Raw genomic sequence first — 20239 nt, 5'->3', positions numbered from 1 at the left:
TTAAATCGCTTTTGCATCGCGGTTGAAGTGAAAACGTCTTACACCGGAGTCTCGTAGCGTTCTTGAATAATTATTAACAGCGTAGTATATGCGAACGTGCATCTGCTCGTGTTTAGGTGCCCGAGTGTACGTGCCACTGACATTTGAACTGCACGCACCGGAAGTCGAGCTTCTAAACTGCAACTGCTTATGCTCTGATTGGACTTCTACGCTTCAGCTGTCTGGATCTTGAGAACAAAGCCGCAGGTTGCAGAATTGTAAGTCATTTTTTTTATTCCTTTTAACATGTGGAATTTGTATGTTTTGAGTACAGAACAATACTAAGTTTATTCAGTGATTTCTGAGCAAAAAGTGTGATTTTTCCTGCAACGAGTGGCGAGAAACACATTTTGGAGTGATACAAAGCAATCGTGTCTCTCATCAGACAGTTCAATTTTCAAAATTGACTCCCTTTTATTAAAAAAACACACATTTTGGTAGCTTGTATTTTTAAGAATAAAAATTCTTTCATCTACACGTAATTTGCTATCGCGTCCCCTATTAGCAAGTTAGGTTTTGATATTTGTGTTCCTTTTATTAAGATCTTCTTATAAAAATAGTACTACTTGATTTCCCTTGGCGAGTGTTTTCCAGAGATGTATAGCAGTCATGACTCTTTGATACTAAATTACTCTTTTGATTTAACACTCTATCTGCCACTGTCGTGTACGTGGGAATTTATAATTTTAATATTGTCAGTAGTAGAAGTAAATCGCATTTCACAGTGATCATCGATAAAACTGTACCATTAAAAGATACAGATACAGGTTTTCAAAAATCATTGAATAGCTTAGAAATTTGAAAAATTTTTGTTTCAAAATGTGCAGATAAATTGTTAACATTGTCTTTTACCCTATTTTCTAAAAAAATGCAACAAGTTTTGGAGCACTTTAATACAGTATTTTTCAAACTAATTATCACAACCCATAAATCAATCCTGTAATCAGAGTGGACCATACAGATTTCGTAGCTTTTAAACACTTTGTATTCTACTTGATTGTAATATTTATAATCCTATACAAGTTTCTAAATCCAACTATGAAACACGAATGGTCGTCGTACTTAGAAAAATATTATTTACCCCTATTAACATCGTTAAAGAAGCAAAAAAAAACATTGACTCTCTTTTGTAAAATAACAACCACCTTTTACCCTCTCTTTAAAATCGAAGTAGACCTTATAGATTCCATAGCTTTGAAATACTCAATATTCGGTTCAATTTAATTTTGCTTAAATATTCAAATCCAACTACAAACCAAGAATGGTCCTCACCACCAACGCGTTAATAAGTATTTGCTGCTGTATTTGCAGAAAGTGTGATATTTGCAACATTCAATTTAAAATAGCAAATAAAGTAAAGTTTCTCAGACCTCTCCAATAAATTTGCAAGCTTTGTCAAAATTATTCCACACAGAGCAGTTGTCTTACTACTAATTACACCTCTCCCACGAAGGGTCACGATCGAATGAAACTAAATGACACTCTCCTCCACAATCAATGGCAATCACACTCAATTAATTTTCATCCTGCACAAAGCGCAACGGAAAAAGCGATCCCCGTGCCCCTTAGTAAACTTCGCCAAAGTGTCTCTGCGGTTCCTTGAGTTTTACTCGGAACTTGGGAGGGAACCGCGTAGCGTGTGGTATTACTTGAAGATTGCTCAGACGTAGAAGCCACCCCCTTGTTCTCCCTTCGCATCGTACCCCGGGGTGCGAGCATCGTTTGAGATTGCACGTGCAAGGATAGCTCGCGGGGAGAGCGAGAGAGAGAGAGAGAGAGAGAGAGAGAGCAATCGACACCGCCGGCACGAAAGTGTAATACTCGCCCGTGGTGCTTAGGTGGTGAAAAGGATGTGGGACTATGGCTGTTGGTGTAGGTCAAGGAAGGAATGCAGTTGACAAGGCCGAGTTGTGATTGTAGGTACCTAGGTTCCAGTTTCCAAGCTATTAATAGCCCGATCACCGTGAATATCGGTGCTGGCCGATTATTCGTCCGCCATCCTATCTCTTATCACCCTATTCCCCTTCCTCGGACTTGCTGCTGGTATTAATCATTCCGCCACACTTTTCAGCGTTTCGATTCCAATCGCGTAATGCTAGGTTACAGTGGTAGGTTCATTCATCGATCATCGATTAACGAGCAACGATGGCGTCTAACGGCCGACTGAAGAACAATGCGCGATTAACGCGGCTATTTTTATGACGATTAATAAGCGTATTATGACGAATCATCGCTTACGTGGAAGCGCCGTCTGGTTGTCATGGATTTGCGTTCCTATCGAGGGCTCGTGAATAATTACTATGTAAAATTGTCTGTTTACCGAGCAACGGCGCATGACTGCTCTTCGAGTCGTAGCAGCAATATCGATGGTCGAACGCAGCGTACGGGCCCATCGTCGGTTGTGATCTGAGGTAACGGTGGAGCTCGAAGTGGTTTGGATGAAACGGCATCGGTTGGCCGTTGTACGGATGGTAGAGGCACGAACACGAGGGGAAATTGTTTAGTGGTATCCGTTGGAACACCCTTAGGTCCATGTTCAGGGAGCTCCAGCTGTCCACCCATTGATTAGTCGCGACGAACATGTCGTGTTTCAGTGGGAAATTCATCATCGTGGTATCGCAAAGGATTATTCTTTACATCAATGATATTTAACTATTCCCCGAGTCTCGGGACTGCATCTACTCGTTTCGCGTTGCTACAGTATCACAAGTTTCTTCGTTAAGCTCGATTCTCTTCGACGATTGTCATGGATATCTCAGAAATCGTTGCGCATCTCCGGCACGGTCATACGCAATTCAAGTACGCATACTTTGTGCCTCTTTGCAGTTACTTTTATATAACATCTCTGAAAAGTCCTTAGAACCAAAGATCACAGAACATTGAAACGTTTGCAAATCACTCAGACTAGCGTATATTATAAAACAGTTTATTATTCGGCGTTGGCACACGAGCGTGAAATTAAATTCTCCAAATTTTTAGTCTCCTCTGCTTTTGTGTCTTAAAGTTTCTAGGAATCCTAGCTCCAGCATTTCATTCTCATATTTCAATTATTTGAGAAACGATTTCTTCAGTTTGTGCTGTTTCTCTGGCAATGAGCGCCAGAGGATTGCTAAATTAATTACACAACCCGTAAATCCACGCTGATTTTTGTATAAACACGTTATCTGAATAGCCCTGTTTCCTCCGATAAATCAATTAAACTCCTCTTCTGCCACTTACGACGCGCGAGAAATCGCGTCAAGTAGTATAACCCAGCACTGGTCGGACGCGCCCAAAACAACCGCGTTTCCTTCCCTCTCCCTCAATTATCAGCAACGTTGCCACCTAATGGACCCCTGATAAATCTTCGACGACTATTGTCAAGCCTTATCAACCACCTTTACAAGCTGCACGCGAAAACGAAGCTCCCTAACAATTCCACTTAACCAAAAGCAAAACCAATCGACACGTCCCATCCTGTTGCTCCCACATCCTACGACGGAACCTCTACGAATCAAAGCTACCCCATGGTATTCACTGATCATCGTGCCATTAAACCTTTCTAGAAAACAATTAACCGCGATCTAATCTGTCCTTAGTCCCCCAAACGAACGACCCCCATCACTTTGTGCCTCGCAGGTCTCGATCACCAACGATCGATTATTACATCCTCCGTCGTACGATCGTTCCATATTGTGGGATTGGCGAGCACCGTCCTGGCCGAGCACTGCCGTCACCTGTCGGGTAATTGCGTCGCACGCCTCCTCGCGTATGACGCTTCTCGGCGCGTGGCCCCAGAAAGAAAGATCAATGATTCCACGAGCTGACGGGGCTCGATCCAGGCGCCCCTCGAAAAGACTCATCCATGTATACACGCGACGATCCCCCGGACGCGGCTTTCAAACGATACTTCGCGCGATCTGATTTAGAAATTCGGCTGGCTGGCGTCGCTGGCGCGGAGGAGCGGAAACTGCGTGTGCGTTCTCACGTATCCCCGGGTCGACGTCGCCTCCGACATAACAACAGTCCAGGTTCACCGTCATCACCATCGATTCGGCTTCCCGCCAACGGCAGTCTCTGACCTTTAGCCGCCAGTAGGTCGAGGGTCATTGGTATCGGCCAATGTGTTCGCGACCTCTTCGAAAAATCGATGCAGCTTAATAGCTGGCTGCAAGCCGCCTCTTTGCCTGTGGCTGATCTCTTTACTTCGCGCTTCTCCTTTCGCTCGCTGTTTTCGGGGCTGGCGGGGGGAGGGGGTAGGCTCTAGTCCAGGGGTTCGTTTGCTGAAAGAAACGCGCGATCGAACGCCACCCGCGTGCACGCGCGAGTTGAGGCGAAGCCGAACTAGCAGCAGTGCACGTCCGGGAAACCGCGTGGGTTGATATTCAACCCTGCACCGCTTCCACCAACCGCCAGCCCCCCTCTTCCTGGACTTAACGGCCCTCCCTCGTCGCTCCACAGCGACGTATGAACCACCCCCGCGGTAACCAATCCTTCCTGACCGATCACTCGATACCGTGATCAGGATACGACGATGAGGTCACGCGGAGGAATGATACTACGAAGCGGGCGACTTGAGCACCTTGTGATGGGGGTTGATGTGGGGATCTTGGGATTTGGGTGGTTTAGAAGGGGGGAACGGTTGGTGGGTAGTGTTATCGCGAAGTTGTTTTGAGGGTACTGGGAGAACTCGAGGAACAGGTGTCTTGGGTGGCTGTGGTGGGTGAAGTTGGGGTGTAGTGGGGCAGGTATTGCGAAGGAAAGTTTGGTCCTAGGACAAGTGGCGTGATTTTTCACGTTCTAATATTTATAAGTACTAGTTCATTTTATATTTATACTAGTTTATTTATGCTAACTTTGTATGCTCACTTCATCCAGATGCTTTTACTATATTCTGCGATTATTTCGAGATGTAGACATAGTGACTATTCGATTTCTATCTTAGTTGCCTTACGCGCTTCGCATTATGTCCATCCGCGACAAGAAATCCTTTTTATTTCTCTGCTGCCATCTTGCACTTGAATTCAGTTTACCTTCGCTTTAATCCAACATGCTATCTCTCAAATTCCAAACCTCGAACTTCGAACTAGTATTCTATAGCGTATCTATCTCATCTAAAAAGCGCGCCAAATCGTGAGCCCCACTTACACGTTCTTTCTACCAAAACAAAATGACCGCGTGCAATCGTCGTATTTTGACAAACTAGTGACAAAAGCAGAGTACACTGTTGCGGCAACCGTTTCGGAATTGTAATTCTAAACTTATCAAGCATATCCACCAAGTGACGCAACGATTATTTCACGCAGCAAACTTGTTTGCCACTATGATCGCTGTCCACACTTTGTTGACACCATTATCTAAATAAACTGCCATCTATTATCTTGCAGAAGCTACCGTACCCAGACTGTATTGGAAAGGGTTCAAGAATTTCAGTTTGATAGGCTTGTACTCGGGCGGACAATAAATTCCTAGTCACGTCTGAAAGTTGCGCCTCCATGACGGCTGGTTTATGCGCTCACGGCTCTCAAAGCAGAGCTGGACGAAGCATGATCGATGTTATAGACGCGCTTCATAGAGAGCAATATACGCGGCTTATGAAAATAGGGGCAATAAGGGTATCAAATACGGCATTATGGGCGGCAACTAATCATTACAGTTGCGCTGACCACTTTCGCGATCTCGTTCCGCGTATTCTGAATAAGAAAAGATTGCCTGTACGCTGTGCTTTAGCCTGTACGATGATATACGATCCTTCCGAAAGACATGATTACGCCTGCTGTTGAAATCCAGATACGCATTGTTTCGCATCGCTGTACAGTCGATGATTGTTCTATCGTCGTTTATTTACGAGCACTCTGATTTTGGAAACGTCACCGCATTATCCTCGTAGCATTCATTCTTACAACAGTCAGACAGGCTTCGTTAGAAATTCTAATATATCTTCAGTCGTTTCCGAATGCAGTACAAACACTGGACGCCAGCGAGAACCATTGAACTTGTTTAAGATATTCCAGAGAAAGTAAACTTGTAACTTAGCGAAATATGGGTGCGAATATTGTTCCCGCGTTGTTTACAAAAACCGAGGTAGTAAAAACAGTTTAATGCTGCATGTAATGGAAACGAAAGTAGGTGGAGGATCTCTCCACGTTAATCGAAAATGCGAGGGAATGCGAGTTGTGATCAGTGAGGGATGAAATAGTGCACACGATGTCGTCGTTCGGGAGCTGCGATAAATTTCAATCAAAGTATCTTCTTACCGTCACTACTACATCGGGAGTCGACCTTTCTCCTTTTCAACTTGAGGTCTTGAAACAAGCTCATGTTGTCTAGCTCACACGGGCTGCTCGTAAGGGTCATAATTCCTGCAAGCAGAACATGAAAGAAAAATTTAGCGGCGTTCAATAAACAATTCACGAGACTCGTTAATTTTCCATGTAACTTATTCGCAAACAGTAGAGCAGAACATACGAGGGTGTAATAATAAGCAGTTGAGTGTAAGAATTTGAATGTGCACGAGGTTTCGAAAAATATCCCTTTAAGTTCAATGCTTTGCACGAAGCTTAAAAAGCGAACTTCGAGCTTGATTGTTTTCAAAGTACCCATTCAGGGGCTCTTGGGGAATATTTTCGATGCTCTTGAGAAAACATGCTGACGCTAGTCGAAGCGCTAATCAACGATGATGAATTTAGAAGATCGCGCAAACTGAACTCTGCGTCTCGCTGTTATCTGCCACGAAAAACATCTTCATTAATCATGAAACGTCTAGTCACGTTTCCCTCTTATTATACAACAGTGATATGCAAACGAGCCACGAAGCTCTCGCAGGAAGTTTCAATGCGAAATTTTGAATAAAGGCGCATTTCGACTTTTATTTAAACGGAGCTTTTTGTTTATGACGCGTTAAGAGTGTCATATAATATGAGGATAAAAATGATATAAAAAGGAGTTGTTTTGTTACAAAAATGAAGTTACAGTGGGTCATGAAATTATTGGTATAAAGGGACAATTTTTGGGTACGAATTTTTCATTTGGTTCTTGTCATATTTTTGCACAGCCATCTGATTTGCAGATATTAAATTTCCTTTCATCGTGAAATATAATATTGCACCAAAAATCAATAAGCTTTGATACGGTGTTCGGTGTTCTCTGATAGTTCAACGTTTTTTTCGGATAAATGCTTGGACATTGAATTGGAGTCAGCACTGATTTTACGATTTCTTTTCACTTTTTGCGTTGTAAAACGTTCTTTTCATGCGATTAATGACTCCTTTCTGATATGGCTTCACTAGTTTCCTACAGTTCTTCTGTTGTAACACCTTTCTGCGATGTTTTTTAAAGTATTAAAACTATTTCTGTGGGGAAGTAGGTATAATATTTTGCATTCCACACTTGTTGCTCTATCTTCGTTGAACATAGTGTAGATAGTGCAGTTTTTGCAGGTTGTAAAGTTAAGTGCGTTTTTATCTATCTTTAAAACTAGGAAAGACATGAAGTTTTTTCCCATGGATAGTTTGTTCTCGAGAAAGACGTCATATGAATCTTAATGTCTTTTTTTACGTGGATGTATTTATGTAGACTATACCAAAGTTTGTTTGATTTGCTTAATTGGTGGCTTGTCTTCCTGAACACATAAGCTTCCAATCCAATTTTTATGAAGTGCAGTGATTATGTACAGTCGAGGCAACACATGAAAGAGGTAAGCAGAAGCGTCCAGTATGTGATCAGACACGTCTGAATACTTCGCATTATTTTATTAATATCCTGTGTGCAGTATAAATTCCGAAATAGGAAGAACGAAATGAATTTTCCTAAACATTTTATTTAAAACTTTATCAAATTTCTGGTTGCGTACATAACTTTGTGTCTCAGTATATCTCGCATTAACTGAATTCACATAAAACATATAACACATAAATTGAAGGCCTGCTAGAAATTTATGTACACGGAACGATTGAAAATTGATGCAAATTGATATTAACGACACATGCTTGTTAAACAGTTCTTCGAAACAATAAAGAACACTTCTCCCATTCGATTACTTGTCTATCCACTAGCTCAATCTCTGATTTGCAGTACCTATTCGTTAAAACGTGTTGCACTTTCTTCGTAGATTCAACGCAAAACTACACTTCTTTTTCTTTAGTTTTAATTCATTACTATTGAATTTTTAATCTCGAGTCAAAAGATTTAATCTATAATCAAAAGAGAGCGTAAGAAGTCATATTTTCATGTCTCTACAGACACCGTCGGTCATAAGTATTAGGAAACATGATACTTGGTACAGATTGAATACTTTTCCCTGTTTTAATTTAAACTACCAATAAAGTAAATTTGGTTAAAGTCCTCCAATAAATTTGCAACCTTTCTCACAATTGTTCCACACAGAGTAGGTGTCCTAACACTTCTGAACAGCTGCGAAATCCTAAGTAGCTTCATACTTGTAACCTCGGTGTAACTCGTCCATCCAAAAAACCTGCCCTTCCACAAAAAACCCATACCACCATATCCCTCTTAAATTTAGAATACAATTCTCATCATTCACCCCTCAAACCTTCCCAGCCACAGTTCCCGAACTCCGAGCCATCCTTTAAGACCCCCCAAGCCAGCCACTTCCCTCTTCATCGTCCATCACGTCCCAGGATATCGGCTATCGCTAGAACGTAGCGGAACGTGAAAGTGCTCGCGTCGGAGGCACGCGTTCGCGATTACAGCGAACGCATAGTTCGCCATTAACCCCTCTTTAGCCAATAGCACACAATTGGATCGTTGCATGGCGGTCTATGCAGTGGTGGCTAAGTACGAAACCCTGCGATCTCATGCGCCATGGTCCTCGCGCGAGATCTCGCGTCTCATGAGATCACGATCGCCCACCTTCGCGGAACCTTCCTGTTCGCGACGCGCGCGATAAAGGCTCCCCCAGAGCAACGCGATTATCCGCTGCGGCAGCGGATATTTCGCCGCGATGGACCCGCGGAACATTGCCACTCCGCTTGCGGATATTCCGTTGCCGCTCCGCTTGCGGATAAATCGCGTTGGTCTGGGGGAGCCTTAATGCTCGGCGAACAGAGTAATTGGTACCGTCGCCCAGCGGAGTTGCCCGCCGCGAGCGGAATCGTCTCTCGGCGAGTTTCGCGAGCGGCTGGACGACGCGACGGGTGCACGGACGATTGGCGTGCACCAGGTCAGTTTAATAATACCGCGTCCACTCATCTGGGTGCTCTGATAATGACAAATCGTGTCTTATCGCGCGCGCCGCCGGCCTCCGTGTAATTAATAGCCGCGGCAAGACAGAAGCACGCGGGCGGGAGGAGGGATCGGCTTTACGGTCGACCGCGGTTGAAACGGTCTATGACACATCATCGGGTCGTTTTAATAAACGCGATGTCGCGGATGATACAGGCCAATAGCGGACGGATCGGCCGGACGCGGCTGCATTTGCATGCCGAGCGCCATTCGGCTCGCCTGGAGGCGCGGCGGGGTGCTGCCGGGTAATCGATGTCGCGTGGCATTAGCTTCGTGCCGTTGTTTTTCTTTCTGGGTTAGATAAGGGCGGCGGGAACAATGTCGGGGGAGCTTGGGAATGTTAGGCTGCTGGGACTTTCAGTGGGGTGGTTGTTTCGAAATTTAGCGCGGAAGCTTATTTCCGCACGCAATATTTCTCGGCTAATGCGGCCGATAGGATAGGGGGCAGAAGCTGGAGGGAATTAGGGTACTTAGGTGGTTATGCTACATTGCGTGTCGAGTGGAGTTTACACAAGACGTTGCTCGGTCAACAGTCGTTCACCGGGTTGCACAGTGGCGACGGTGTGCACGCGTTGTTTTGAAAAATTCATTGAAACAGCCGTTTGCGAAGGTGGATCGAGCACAAGGACAGGCTTCATTCTGAACGCGGGTAGTTCATCCGAAAGTTTGTGCGAGCTTGAATTTGATGATTGCCGTTCGACATCGATCAATAGTGAATGCCTAGCTTATAGCCGGGTCAAGCTTGCTGCGTTCAAGTTTAAGTAGGTAATAGCGGCGACTCGCAGTGCCGTGGATTTTCTCTGTTCCAGGGATTTTAATTCAACGATTTCTCTTATCCGTTGCTGCTGGTGTTAATTGTCCTTGTATGTCTATTTGGATGTGACTCAGTTCGGACACTTTTCGTCAAACTTAATGGGCCTTTTATGGGCGCATAGCCAACTTGTCTCTAAATTACTTTTTAACGCGTTCTTTGTCTGGGCTCATAATCGTGGGTTTAATGGCACGTTTAGAGAAGTGGTAAGGTCCTCGCAGCATTCTGTTTTAAGCATTGTTAACTTAAAGTAATTCAGACAAGAAGCAGTCGACACTATAGCCTCGAAGATACGACAAAGACTTTTGGGATATAATCATCTTAATTAAAGGTAGAAAAGGCATGTTTTAAAGGGTGGTGATTGGTCCCTAGGGGATGAACAATTCCATAGACTGCCATCGTTCAAAATGAAACTTAAGGGGACATTCTCCTCTCTCGGTCGGAAAATCCGTCACTTTTCGGTGATGGTTTTTATAATGAAATACATACTTAACGTTTTCGAATTTCGGGGGGTATATTCTACCACTCTTGAAATACAAGAAAAAATCTTTGTTGTTTGTTTATTTTACTTGTTTACTTAAATACTTCGCAGTGAAGTTGGCGTTTTCAGAATTGCTGGCGGTTGAAATTTCGGACGACTGGATCATCGGAAACAAAAAAACCAAACATATTTTTAATTTGCACGAGTATGGCGATTTTTTAAATATTTTCCCACATTTTGTATCTATTAAACAGAAAAGAAATACACTTTTCAGCACTTTCAACTTTGATCGACCGCCATTTTAATAATTTTAATTCAAAATTGTTCTGTCGTGGAAAGCGAGATAACCATACTCCTGCGAATTAGAAATATGTTTGCTTTTTTATTTCCGATGATCCAGTCGTCCGAAATTTCAACTGCCAGTAATTCTGAGGCCGCCGACTTCACTGCGAAATATTTATGCACACAAATGAAATAAACAAACAACAAAGATTTTTTCTTTTACTTCAAGACTGGTAGAATATACCCCCAGAAGTTCAAAAACGTTAAGTGTTTATTTCATTATAAAAACCATCACTGAAAACTGGCCGATTTTTCAGCCGAGAGAGTAGAATGTCCCCTTAAGACTATAAGCTACTACCTCTGTATTTCTCCCAGCAAACATTCCGCTCGTTAAAAATCGTTCGCAAATCAATTTCATCTCCGAAAGCTTTACTCAACCAAAAAAAAATCCGCTCAACCGCGCATCATCTTCGATGGATACGCGAGCTGCAAGTTGTGCACGCCGCTTAATCCCGGCTTGGCCCACGTGGGCGAGTGTGTGCGTTGTTGGCGGTGCGCGACGCTAGATGGCGGTTAAGTGCGGCAGCATACGGTGGGGGAGGGGGGGAAGCAGCGCATCCAACGGGGCGTGCGCCCGGCGCTCGCGCACACATGGCACGCACACGAGGAGCGCGCACGCTCTCCTGTGTGGCGTGAGTGAGCGCGCGCTGGTGTACGTGGTGCAGCGGGGTCCTTGCTCCCTGGCGTATGTGGGTCAGCAGTCTCACACACACCACTATTCTTGCGTAACCAATGCATGCATACGGCCGCGAGCTGCCGCCACTGCCGGCGTGCACATGCACACACCGAGACGGAAAGTGCAGCCAATGCACTAACCTACGGTCTCTTCTTGAGAGGCCGCCGGCGATCTCGTTGCGCCTGTGTGCGCGAGCGCGAGTATGCGCACGAGTGTCCGTGTACGTGTCGGAGCGTGTGTGGCCGAGTGTCCGCGAGCCTCTGCGCCGGGCTGAAAGCCACGCAAGCTCGCTATCTCGGCCAAGCTTTTTCGAGGTTCGCGCTTTACCCCGATAGCCGCGGTGCTCGCTTCATTAAACGCGACGCTACAGGGAGGAGGGCCCGCCGCGTTTTCAGACTCTTTTTCTACTTCTTGCTTCCGCTGCCTCCTCCCCGTCTCTAATTGAACGCCAGACGTCGCTCGATAATTGTTAAGTTGTGTAACGCGTTATTACCGCGTTTCAGGTGTACTCCCGCGCTGATGAGCTTTCCGCGACAGATTAAGCGGCAAATTTGCGCAGTTGTATAATGGCAATGGGAAACGCGCGCCTAGTTTGGCCTGGCTGAAAGTAAGGAAAGTCTGTTGCCTCCTGCATCGCGTGCGGTTAATTATTTCTCTGTAACGTAGAAATTAATTCGGCGTATCGTTTCGTTGAGGAGCCGAGTTTCATGTATGAGGGGTGTTTTTGAGTAGCGGGAACGATTTTCGCGATGCTTTTGAGTATTTGAATTCGAAGCTGGTGGAAGTTGAGCTTCGAGATATTTTTTCAGAAGAATGTAGATTTTTGTTTGAAATGCTGTCGTTGCTGCTTATTAGATTGGATTTCGTGTTAGATGGGTTTCTCTGATTGTTTCGAAGTAGATTTATTTCCGCACGAATTTTTTAGCAGTTTTTTTTAAAATAAATTTATTGTTTTGTGGAGTGTTTACTATCTTTAGTATGGCGTTTACGTAACGAAATGAAACGTTAGAGATTGTATTTTATATAACAGGAAGGCAAAATGCTCTATGAGCGGTGTTGCTTTGGGCAAGTGGTTGTTACATTTTCATGCCTGCCATTTTCCCTTGCAAACAATACAATCATTTTTGTGCATTTATATTCAATCGATCCAGCCAGTATGGTAATTACCATAGCAGGAAGCAAGTTATGTAATTCATTGAGTGGCTAATGAACGGAAAGCATTAATAATCGATCGAAAGTTTAAATATACAATACATCGTGCTCTAAATTAGAGCAATGAAATCAAATCATTCGAGATATTGCATTTAAGAAAAACAATTTTTAATCCTGGCCTCATTCAGACTTGTCAGATACTGAACGCGATGTTGGAAAAAATGGGACATTTTTACAGGATTTATGCTACAATTCATTCAGGTACACATATATTCGATAACCTATAATGTTTATATCGCAATTGCAACTTAAAGTTTCCAATATCATTTTTTCAAATGGGAATGTTATATATAGAAATACAAATTCAAACGATGGATAATACTCTTGGCTCCCTTCTAAAAATGCAACTAGTAAATTGTTAACTAAATTAAAAACGCGAAGACGTAGAATCCTTCCCCCAAAATATCTCACATATTCCTCAACCCCTTCTACAACTCACCGCAACTAGCAAGCGGGATTCCAAACATATCCATAATTAAACGTTTAAAATAAAAGACTCCGGCTACGCGGCAAAGTTTTATTCGAAGCCAGCTGTCGCGTCCGTCATAAAAATGCGCTCGTGAGAAAGTCAAACTCGACGAAAGCCCGATAAACGTTTCCACGCGTCAGCGACTGTACGAATAGAAAACGACTCGCTGTCCGCGTGTGACATATTTCCGCCAGCTCGGTACCATCATCGGGGATCTATTGGAACAGAGCGCGTAATTTTATGTGCCACGTAGATTTTACCGCTACATAGGGGCCGACGATGGTGAAAGTGACTCTCCCACGCCATGACATCCTAGGTCTGCGACCGCCCCACTACCTCGTCTGACTAACGGCTCTCTGTTCCTCCTAGCCAGAGCGTCGGGCCTTCCTTCTTTCCCTATCCTCGACCGACTCCCGTTCAAGCACCCCGCCGCGCGATGGGATCTCGCTCCGCGCACGAGGAAACGAATTCTTGACAATGGTAATGAGGCGCGGATAAAGCAACGCCACCTCGACCGACCAGGAAGCGTCGTGGCATAATTTAAAAGGGTAGCCGCAGGATGAACGGTCTCGTGCGAAAATACGCTTGCGAGCCCGTCTAAATTACGAACCCCGGAGAAAGTTAACGAACGCAGATTAACCCGTGGCCAGATTCCCTAACAAAAAATTCAACGGCGACCGATCAGCCGCGCTCGCTTCTTCGTCGTCTCTCCGATCGTCTAGCTCTCCTGTGCGACTAACCGCTGTGCCGCAGTCGGCGCGGCACCTCGGTTGGCAACCCGCTACAGTTTATCGGGCCGTGTGAATACGTGGAGGCCCAGCTCCGCGTCGCATTATCACGTCCCACCGTGGTACCGTTATTTGAAAAACCGACTTATCGCTTATCTGAGCGGGTCTTCGCGGATGTGCGACGGTCTCGTTTCCAGCGTCTCCACCTTCCAGCCCGCGTATCAGCGGAAGCGCCCGAACTTTTCGGCCGCTACTGAATGCTAACTAACCGCGCTATCGCGCCTCGACCGCTGAAAATCGGTCGGTTTACGCAGAGAGAGAGAGAAAAAAAGGCAACGCCTCCTGTCCCGATCCGCGTGGAAGAATCTGGTCCCCGCGGCCGAGTCTCTTGCTTCCGAGTCGCTCCTAGTCCACGCTCCTTCCGACAGCCGCAAAAAGAGGATACTTAATCGCCACATTCACCGAACTTTCTTTTTCGCCGCGGGAAAGAGGGAGGCAGACAGAGGGGCGGGAGAGAGGCAAGAAGAAGAAGAGAAGCACGAGAAACTCCCCACTTCCTCGAGCGTGTATCGCGTTATCCGCGCGAGCCTCTCGATCGCTGGCGGGACCATGGAAGGAGGCGGTATTATCCGGTAAGGAAAGTTCTCTGGGCTATCAACGACAATAGGTCGACTGCTGACGGTCGCCATTAGCGGCCTGTTACCGCCGCAGGGACGGAAGGAGAGCTCGCGAAGGGTTGCCTTTACCCAGGCGCAGTCGTGCACGTCGAGAAATTTCTCCCGCGTTTCGCGCGACAACGGGCGTTGTAAATATACCCCCGCGTTAATTTCTCCCTTACGTGCCGACGCGCGCGCGGACGGAGAGGGCTCGGGTAGAGAGGCGGGCGTGAATCGGTCGTCTCGCGTCTTTCGGACGCCCGTGAGTCGAGCCACAGGGAACGGCCAGTGAGAGTCAGAGAGGCCTCGGTACGTTGAACCTCCGCAGTGAAAGTTTCTATTATACCACTGGCCTTACCTTACTTTTCCTACGGCAAGCTCTGCCATGTTGTGTCATAAGCCGGCGAGCAAGCATCGTGGAAACATCGAAATTCTTCCCCCACCCGTCGACCATTTATTAGCTACTTTAAACGATACATCTACCCCGAACGAGGCCGTTGCATCGCCGTGAACGATCCGCGAGTCACTTTAAACGGACCTCGTGTCAATCGAGGCATGACATTCTTAGAAGATACTCTAATGCCCCTGTATCCAGCTTCGCCAGCGGAATTCTCAAAGTAACTACTCCTTTGACACCGTTCGAACTCGCTACATAGTGGACAGTTATTCGCCCGTAATGCTCGAAGCAGCTTCGCCGAGTCGTCCGCGGCACGTCGGAGGCTTCGAATAAAATCTGTTATGCACCTATTTGCGTCAACGGGCGCGATTTATTCAGCGGCTGTTGGCCGGCGCGCTAGCTCGCGCCAGGCGGTTTCGTCGGATCAGCGCATAGCTGCGTTGCAACACGCTGCCGCATCGTACCCGCCGCCGGGTGTCGAAACTGCAGGAAGCTCGGGGGGATAGACCCAGCCGTGCGCGTTCCACGAAAAACTACCGACGACGTCCTGGGTGAAGTTCACCGGTTGCGGCACCGCGGGTCCCGAGCGAGCTTTCTGATAGGAGGGCGCCGACTGTTGCAATCCGGAGCAAAAGTCCGCGTCGAAGCAACCGAGGAACACCGTGATCCCAGGTCTCTGTCGTTTGCGCAACCGGGACCGTGCCAGGCAACCGCGGCGACGATCGCTTAGAAACCGGCGAGAAATATCGCTGCTGAAACCACTCTGCTCCGCGGCTTCCGCTTCCCGCGCGATCACGTTCCGCGAGCGCGTGCGATTACCAATTAACGATCCGCCGACGATCCGTTTGAAAATTTTAAGGAAACTTAATTAATCAGCCGGGTGCTTATCGAGCTTAGAAATGCGGGGCTCGACGGTCGACTTTGATCTGCGCTCTCTCTGAAAATAGTCCCCCGTCTCGTTCGCTGGGTATGAAAAGGGGAACCAGTCTAGGAATATTCCGCGTCCCTGGCGGTCGCGACGCAATTGTAATTTGCAATTAGCGAAGCGTGCAATTGTGAAATCGCGTCGCGGTGCTATTGACCCGGAGGACGTTGATAAACACCTCGCTGCACCTCGGCAGCCGATTCGACGAGCTTGTGCATCGAGGGACTTTGTTGCGCGTTAACTTGTACCTCGCGAATTCCCTGCGATTGAAACGCGAAGGGGAGCCGCGAACCGTTTCTGCGGAGCAAAGTGATGTAATCCGCGATCTATCGCGCTGCTTCTTCGCCAGCTTCGGAAACGGAGGAAGCGACGATAAACGGACACGGTCTTTATCTAACGAGGGACATCGGTAAGCAGAACTTTACACGCCCCGTTATCGTTATCCAGCGCGTTGAGTTGGAAGCAGGAGTCCTACCTATGTGGCGGCCTTGCAGAACACTCATCTTCGCGCACATGGTATGACACGGGGTTAGGAGCGAATCTCTGGATCCAAGTAATATCCCAAATCCCGAACTGTGGCACTGGTCTCGATACAAAACGGTGGTCGGTCCACCATGCGATCCAGAGTCACGATAGGTCACATGGTCTTTGACGAATCACACGCAAAACGGTTCATCCGCGCGTCACTAGCGACGATCCACGAGTAAGGCTCATCCCTGGGTGGTCCACGTTCGTCGGGTGATGCGAGTCACTTCGCGCGGGCCCTTGTGATCGTCGGTTGTAGTCGACGCGTCGACGTCACTGCACGAGCCATCGCGACCGGCCGCGGAGGGAACAACGGTTATGGAGCCGCGAAACTTGGCGGATTAAATCGCGAGCCACTTCCGCGAGATGGGGGCCCGGTCGAGGGGAGCGACGAGGTGCTGCTGGGAGCCCGGAAGAAGGCGACGAAACGCGGAGCCCGTAGCGGCCGAAGTGAACGGTCCGCGGTGCCCAAAGTTTTTGGGACATCGAGTTCTGCGGGCCACGCGATCCACCGAAGCCGTGGATCCACGGGTGTCGAGGTGGTGGTGGCACCAGTGACCTCGATACCAGCCGAGGCCCTCCAATCCCAACGCCCAATGCCAAAAACTCGACACGCGTGTACACGCGGGGAACTTTCACTCTCTCGAAGCTGCCCGTGATAGCCCGGCGGTGGCTCGAGTGTCACGAGACCGGCGGCTCTTTCGGAGATGCGCGCTCGGGATCATTCCGGACGCCTCGACCCCGCGGGCCTGATCGATTTCGTCCTCCGAACTGCACGAGGAGCGGTCTTCGCTCGGCCTTCTGGGGACTTTCGCTCGAAACAGATGATTTTATTCGGATTTGAAGAGCGCAGAGCGATTTAATTACTCCGCGACGAGCTCCGGCTATCGCGAACGTCACGGATCGCCCCAACTGCTCGTTGCGAAATCCGTCGGCGATAGCGACGCGGAAGAGGTTGCATAAATCCTCGATTAACCCCTGCCGCGTTACATAAAGCAGCGTGCACGCACCGAGCGACGAAAGTGTGGGGAGAGGCGGCGGAAAAGAAAGGAAAGAATGAAGCTCCAAATAAGGAACGGAGGAGAAGGCGACAGTGCCACTCGCGCCTCACACCCTTTCTTCCCCGTCGCGATTTCACTTTCGATGGGGACCATCGCGCCGAGGATCGAGCGTGCGACGAATCATCGAGTCGCATCCCTGGGTCGGAGCGAGAGAGCGGCACCAGCTGGCCGCCAGTGTTTCCACTCGTAACCGATAAGAAAGTAATGAAAGTCGTCGGATGAAAGTTTCGGAGGTTTGGTCTCCGCGGGTGTGTGCAGCAGCCGGGTCGATTTCGATCCGGGGGGGGAGGAGGGCTGCTTCTCTTTATACGCATTTATTCGACGAAAGTAAAAGTACCGGGGCGAGGGGGGACCTTGCAGTGGAACGTCGTCATCGTACATGACATCGAATCCTCCTTCTGCGTCTTCTTCTTTCGCCTGTCCCCCTCCTCATCCTCCTGGTTTCCCACCCATCTGTCCCCCCAGTTTCGCCAGGGCAAGGATACCGGTTTTTTTCGGGCGAAACGATACCGTCTTACAGGAAGATCGAACCTGGTGAAAACCGCGTCCTTCGTGGAACAGGGTTACGTTACGTCACGCGTGTCACGTTATTGCTCCGTGTCTCCACTTCGCCGACGCTCGGGCGCGAAAGGGTGCCCCGACCGTAATGGATGGACGGGAGCGCGTGGAAAGCACCCAGAAGTCGGAGGCCTCTGGGTCGTTAACGGTGGATCGATGCGGCTCTGTAGCGGGGTTACGTAAACGGTATTGAACGATGAACTTTTACATTTGAACGGTGTAGCAGCTTTGGTGCGTAGGAATGCCGCGTAAACCGGCTGGATCGCGACCAATGTCCCCGGGATTTAGATTTCATTACAGTGTCGCTTGCGCGCCGCGCGAAGTGAACGGCGCCGATTCCACGTTGGCGATAGCGTTCAAGCGAACCTGTGATTGTCGAGGGGATCTGTGCTGATCCCCGGAATGATATCGGTTGAAGGATCTCGCGCCTCAAGTGGATCGTATACAGGGCGGTGAGGAAGAGTTGGCGCAGGTAGAGAGGTGAGGAAGAAGTTTGCGATCGGTGTCTTTTAGTTTGGATGGTGTAGTTTGCATATTGCACTGGTGGGGCAGGTGGTAGGAAAGTGGCAGTGTTATAGGACTGTTCGCAAAAGTTGCGCATTCTATGAGGGGAACGAACTTTGAGTTCTTAAATTTGTAAGAAGCGAGTGTTGGTGATTTCCATGGTCTTCCTGGCAGTGGAAACATTTGGGTGAAATGTGGTAGGAACTGTGGGAGATGTTATCGTGGTCAATGAAAGTTGAGAAGGAAGTGGGAGTTAGAAATGGCATGTAGAAGGGCCTTATAACGAAATTAGTTAAATGATCAGTATCATGAAAAACATGGTGGAAATCTGGAGGATATAAATTGAGATATATAATCAGATATAGATCATCGACTTTAGAGGATTTGTAATTTATATATTCAGAAGAAAAGTCTGGTAGTGTTCTAGATGAAGCTGTATTTTTTGCAGAAATCAATGTCTGTTTTAGGCGCTGCCACTTTTTCTTACTTTTCAGTATTTCTCATTTAATCTAGTTCAGACGATAGCCACACTCGTACAGATTACACAAATTTTCAAATTTTCTGTTTCGACCTTGGCCACCCAAGAAAGTGTCATCTTCAAAATCCTTTCCACGACCCAGAAGACCGATGACGTACTTCGCGTACGCGAAATCGTACAGCTCCCTTCGTCACGTAAAATTCCGTTACCACCTGTTATACCTCCTCGCTGATTGCATAACCAGTTCGACGTTTCACTGTCGTTCGTTCCATTAGCGTTCACACTCGAACCAACAAATAAAACAAAACCAGTAAACAACAGCGAAAAGAAATCCTCATAAGTGCATGCATTTCCCTCCACGCATTTAACATGAGAATGCTAGCCCACATAGAGAGCATTATTAGGAAACTAATACTACCCTTGGACAGGATCCTCCCCTCTGTCAACAAGGATGTGTTTTCACTGGTGTTACCCCCAAAAAGCTTATCTACTTTTCAAGACTAAGCTCATCTCCTGGTCAATGAAGCAGAATTATGATAATATGAAGAATAAACACTTCCGCATCCACCAGATGAAATATTTTTAGAAACTTCCTCTGCATTACTTTTAGAAATTCCTAGCGCACACGGAACCCCCATTGGGGCATATAAAAACAGCCCCAATGAATCCCACAAGCACTTGAATTACTTTCGGCGTTACAACATCAAAATTCTGTTACTGGTGTCTTGTTCGAAATGTAAAAGTGTTTCTTATATTCAAAATAAAGTTCGTTACTTAGTTAACCCTTCATGGTCACATGGAGTGTATCGCACTCGAGTATATGTCTTTGCTAATATTTCTGTGAATTTTCAGACCTTAATAACAAAATCTTTAACAAAAAAAAATCGCCTTTATCCACAACTATTTTCTCAACTACAAATTTCAACATTTCAACATTTACATTTCTAGAAAAGGCATGAGTATCGCGAATGTACAATTATCATGTTTTTGCCTCTATTTCTGTAAATTTTCAGACCTTAATAACAAAATCTCTAACAAAAAAAATGGCCTTTATCCACAACTATTTTCTCAACTACAAATTTCAACATTTCAAAATTTACATTTCTAGAAAAGGCATGAGTATCGCGAATGTACAATTATCATGTCTTTGCCTCT

General features: G+C 46.7%; 1 protein-coding gene and 1 long non-coding RNA gene across 9 annotated transcripts in view; one reads left to right on the top strand and one right to left on the bottom strand.

Moving 5' to 3' along the window:
* The window catches only part of Hr4 (nuclear hormone receptor 4), a 185004-nt gene that overhangs the window by 20357 nt on the left and 144408 nt on the right, over nucleotides 1-20239 (bottom strand). For 3 of the 8 annotated variants that reach the window (XM_076819113.1, XM_076819115.1, XM_076819112.1), the window contains exon 2: nucleotides 6276-6380. In XM_076819113.1, coding sequence (XP_076675228.1) covers nucleotides 6276-6375 — 100 coding nt within the window. In that variant the 5' untranslated portion in view covers nucleotides 6376-6380. Of the gene's footprint in view, nucleotides 1-2359; nucleotides 3805-6275; nucleotides 6381-16433; nucleotides 16792-20239 lie in introns of those variants that run through there. The other 5 variants (XM_076819111.1, XM_076819114.1, XM_076819108.1 and 2 more) reach the window with 3 other exon arrangements.
* Nucleotides 1-20239, top strand: part of LOC143372680 (uncharacterized) — a 138212-nt gene that overhangs the window by 20830 nt on the left and 97143 nt on the right. The window lies entirely within an intron of this gene.

This window comes from Andrena cerasifolii, chromosome 8 (genome assembly GCF_050908995.1).
Source record: "Andrena cerasifolii isolate SP2316 chromosome 8, iyAndCera1_principal, whole genome shotgun sequence".
NCBI lineage: Eukaryota > Metazoa > Arthropoda > Insecta > Hymenoptera > Andrenidae > Andrena > Andrena cerasifolii.
The sequence above is the reverse complement of the archived record's forward strand: the minus strand, read 5'-3'. Positions and strand labels throughout refer to the sequence as shown.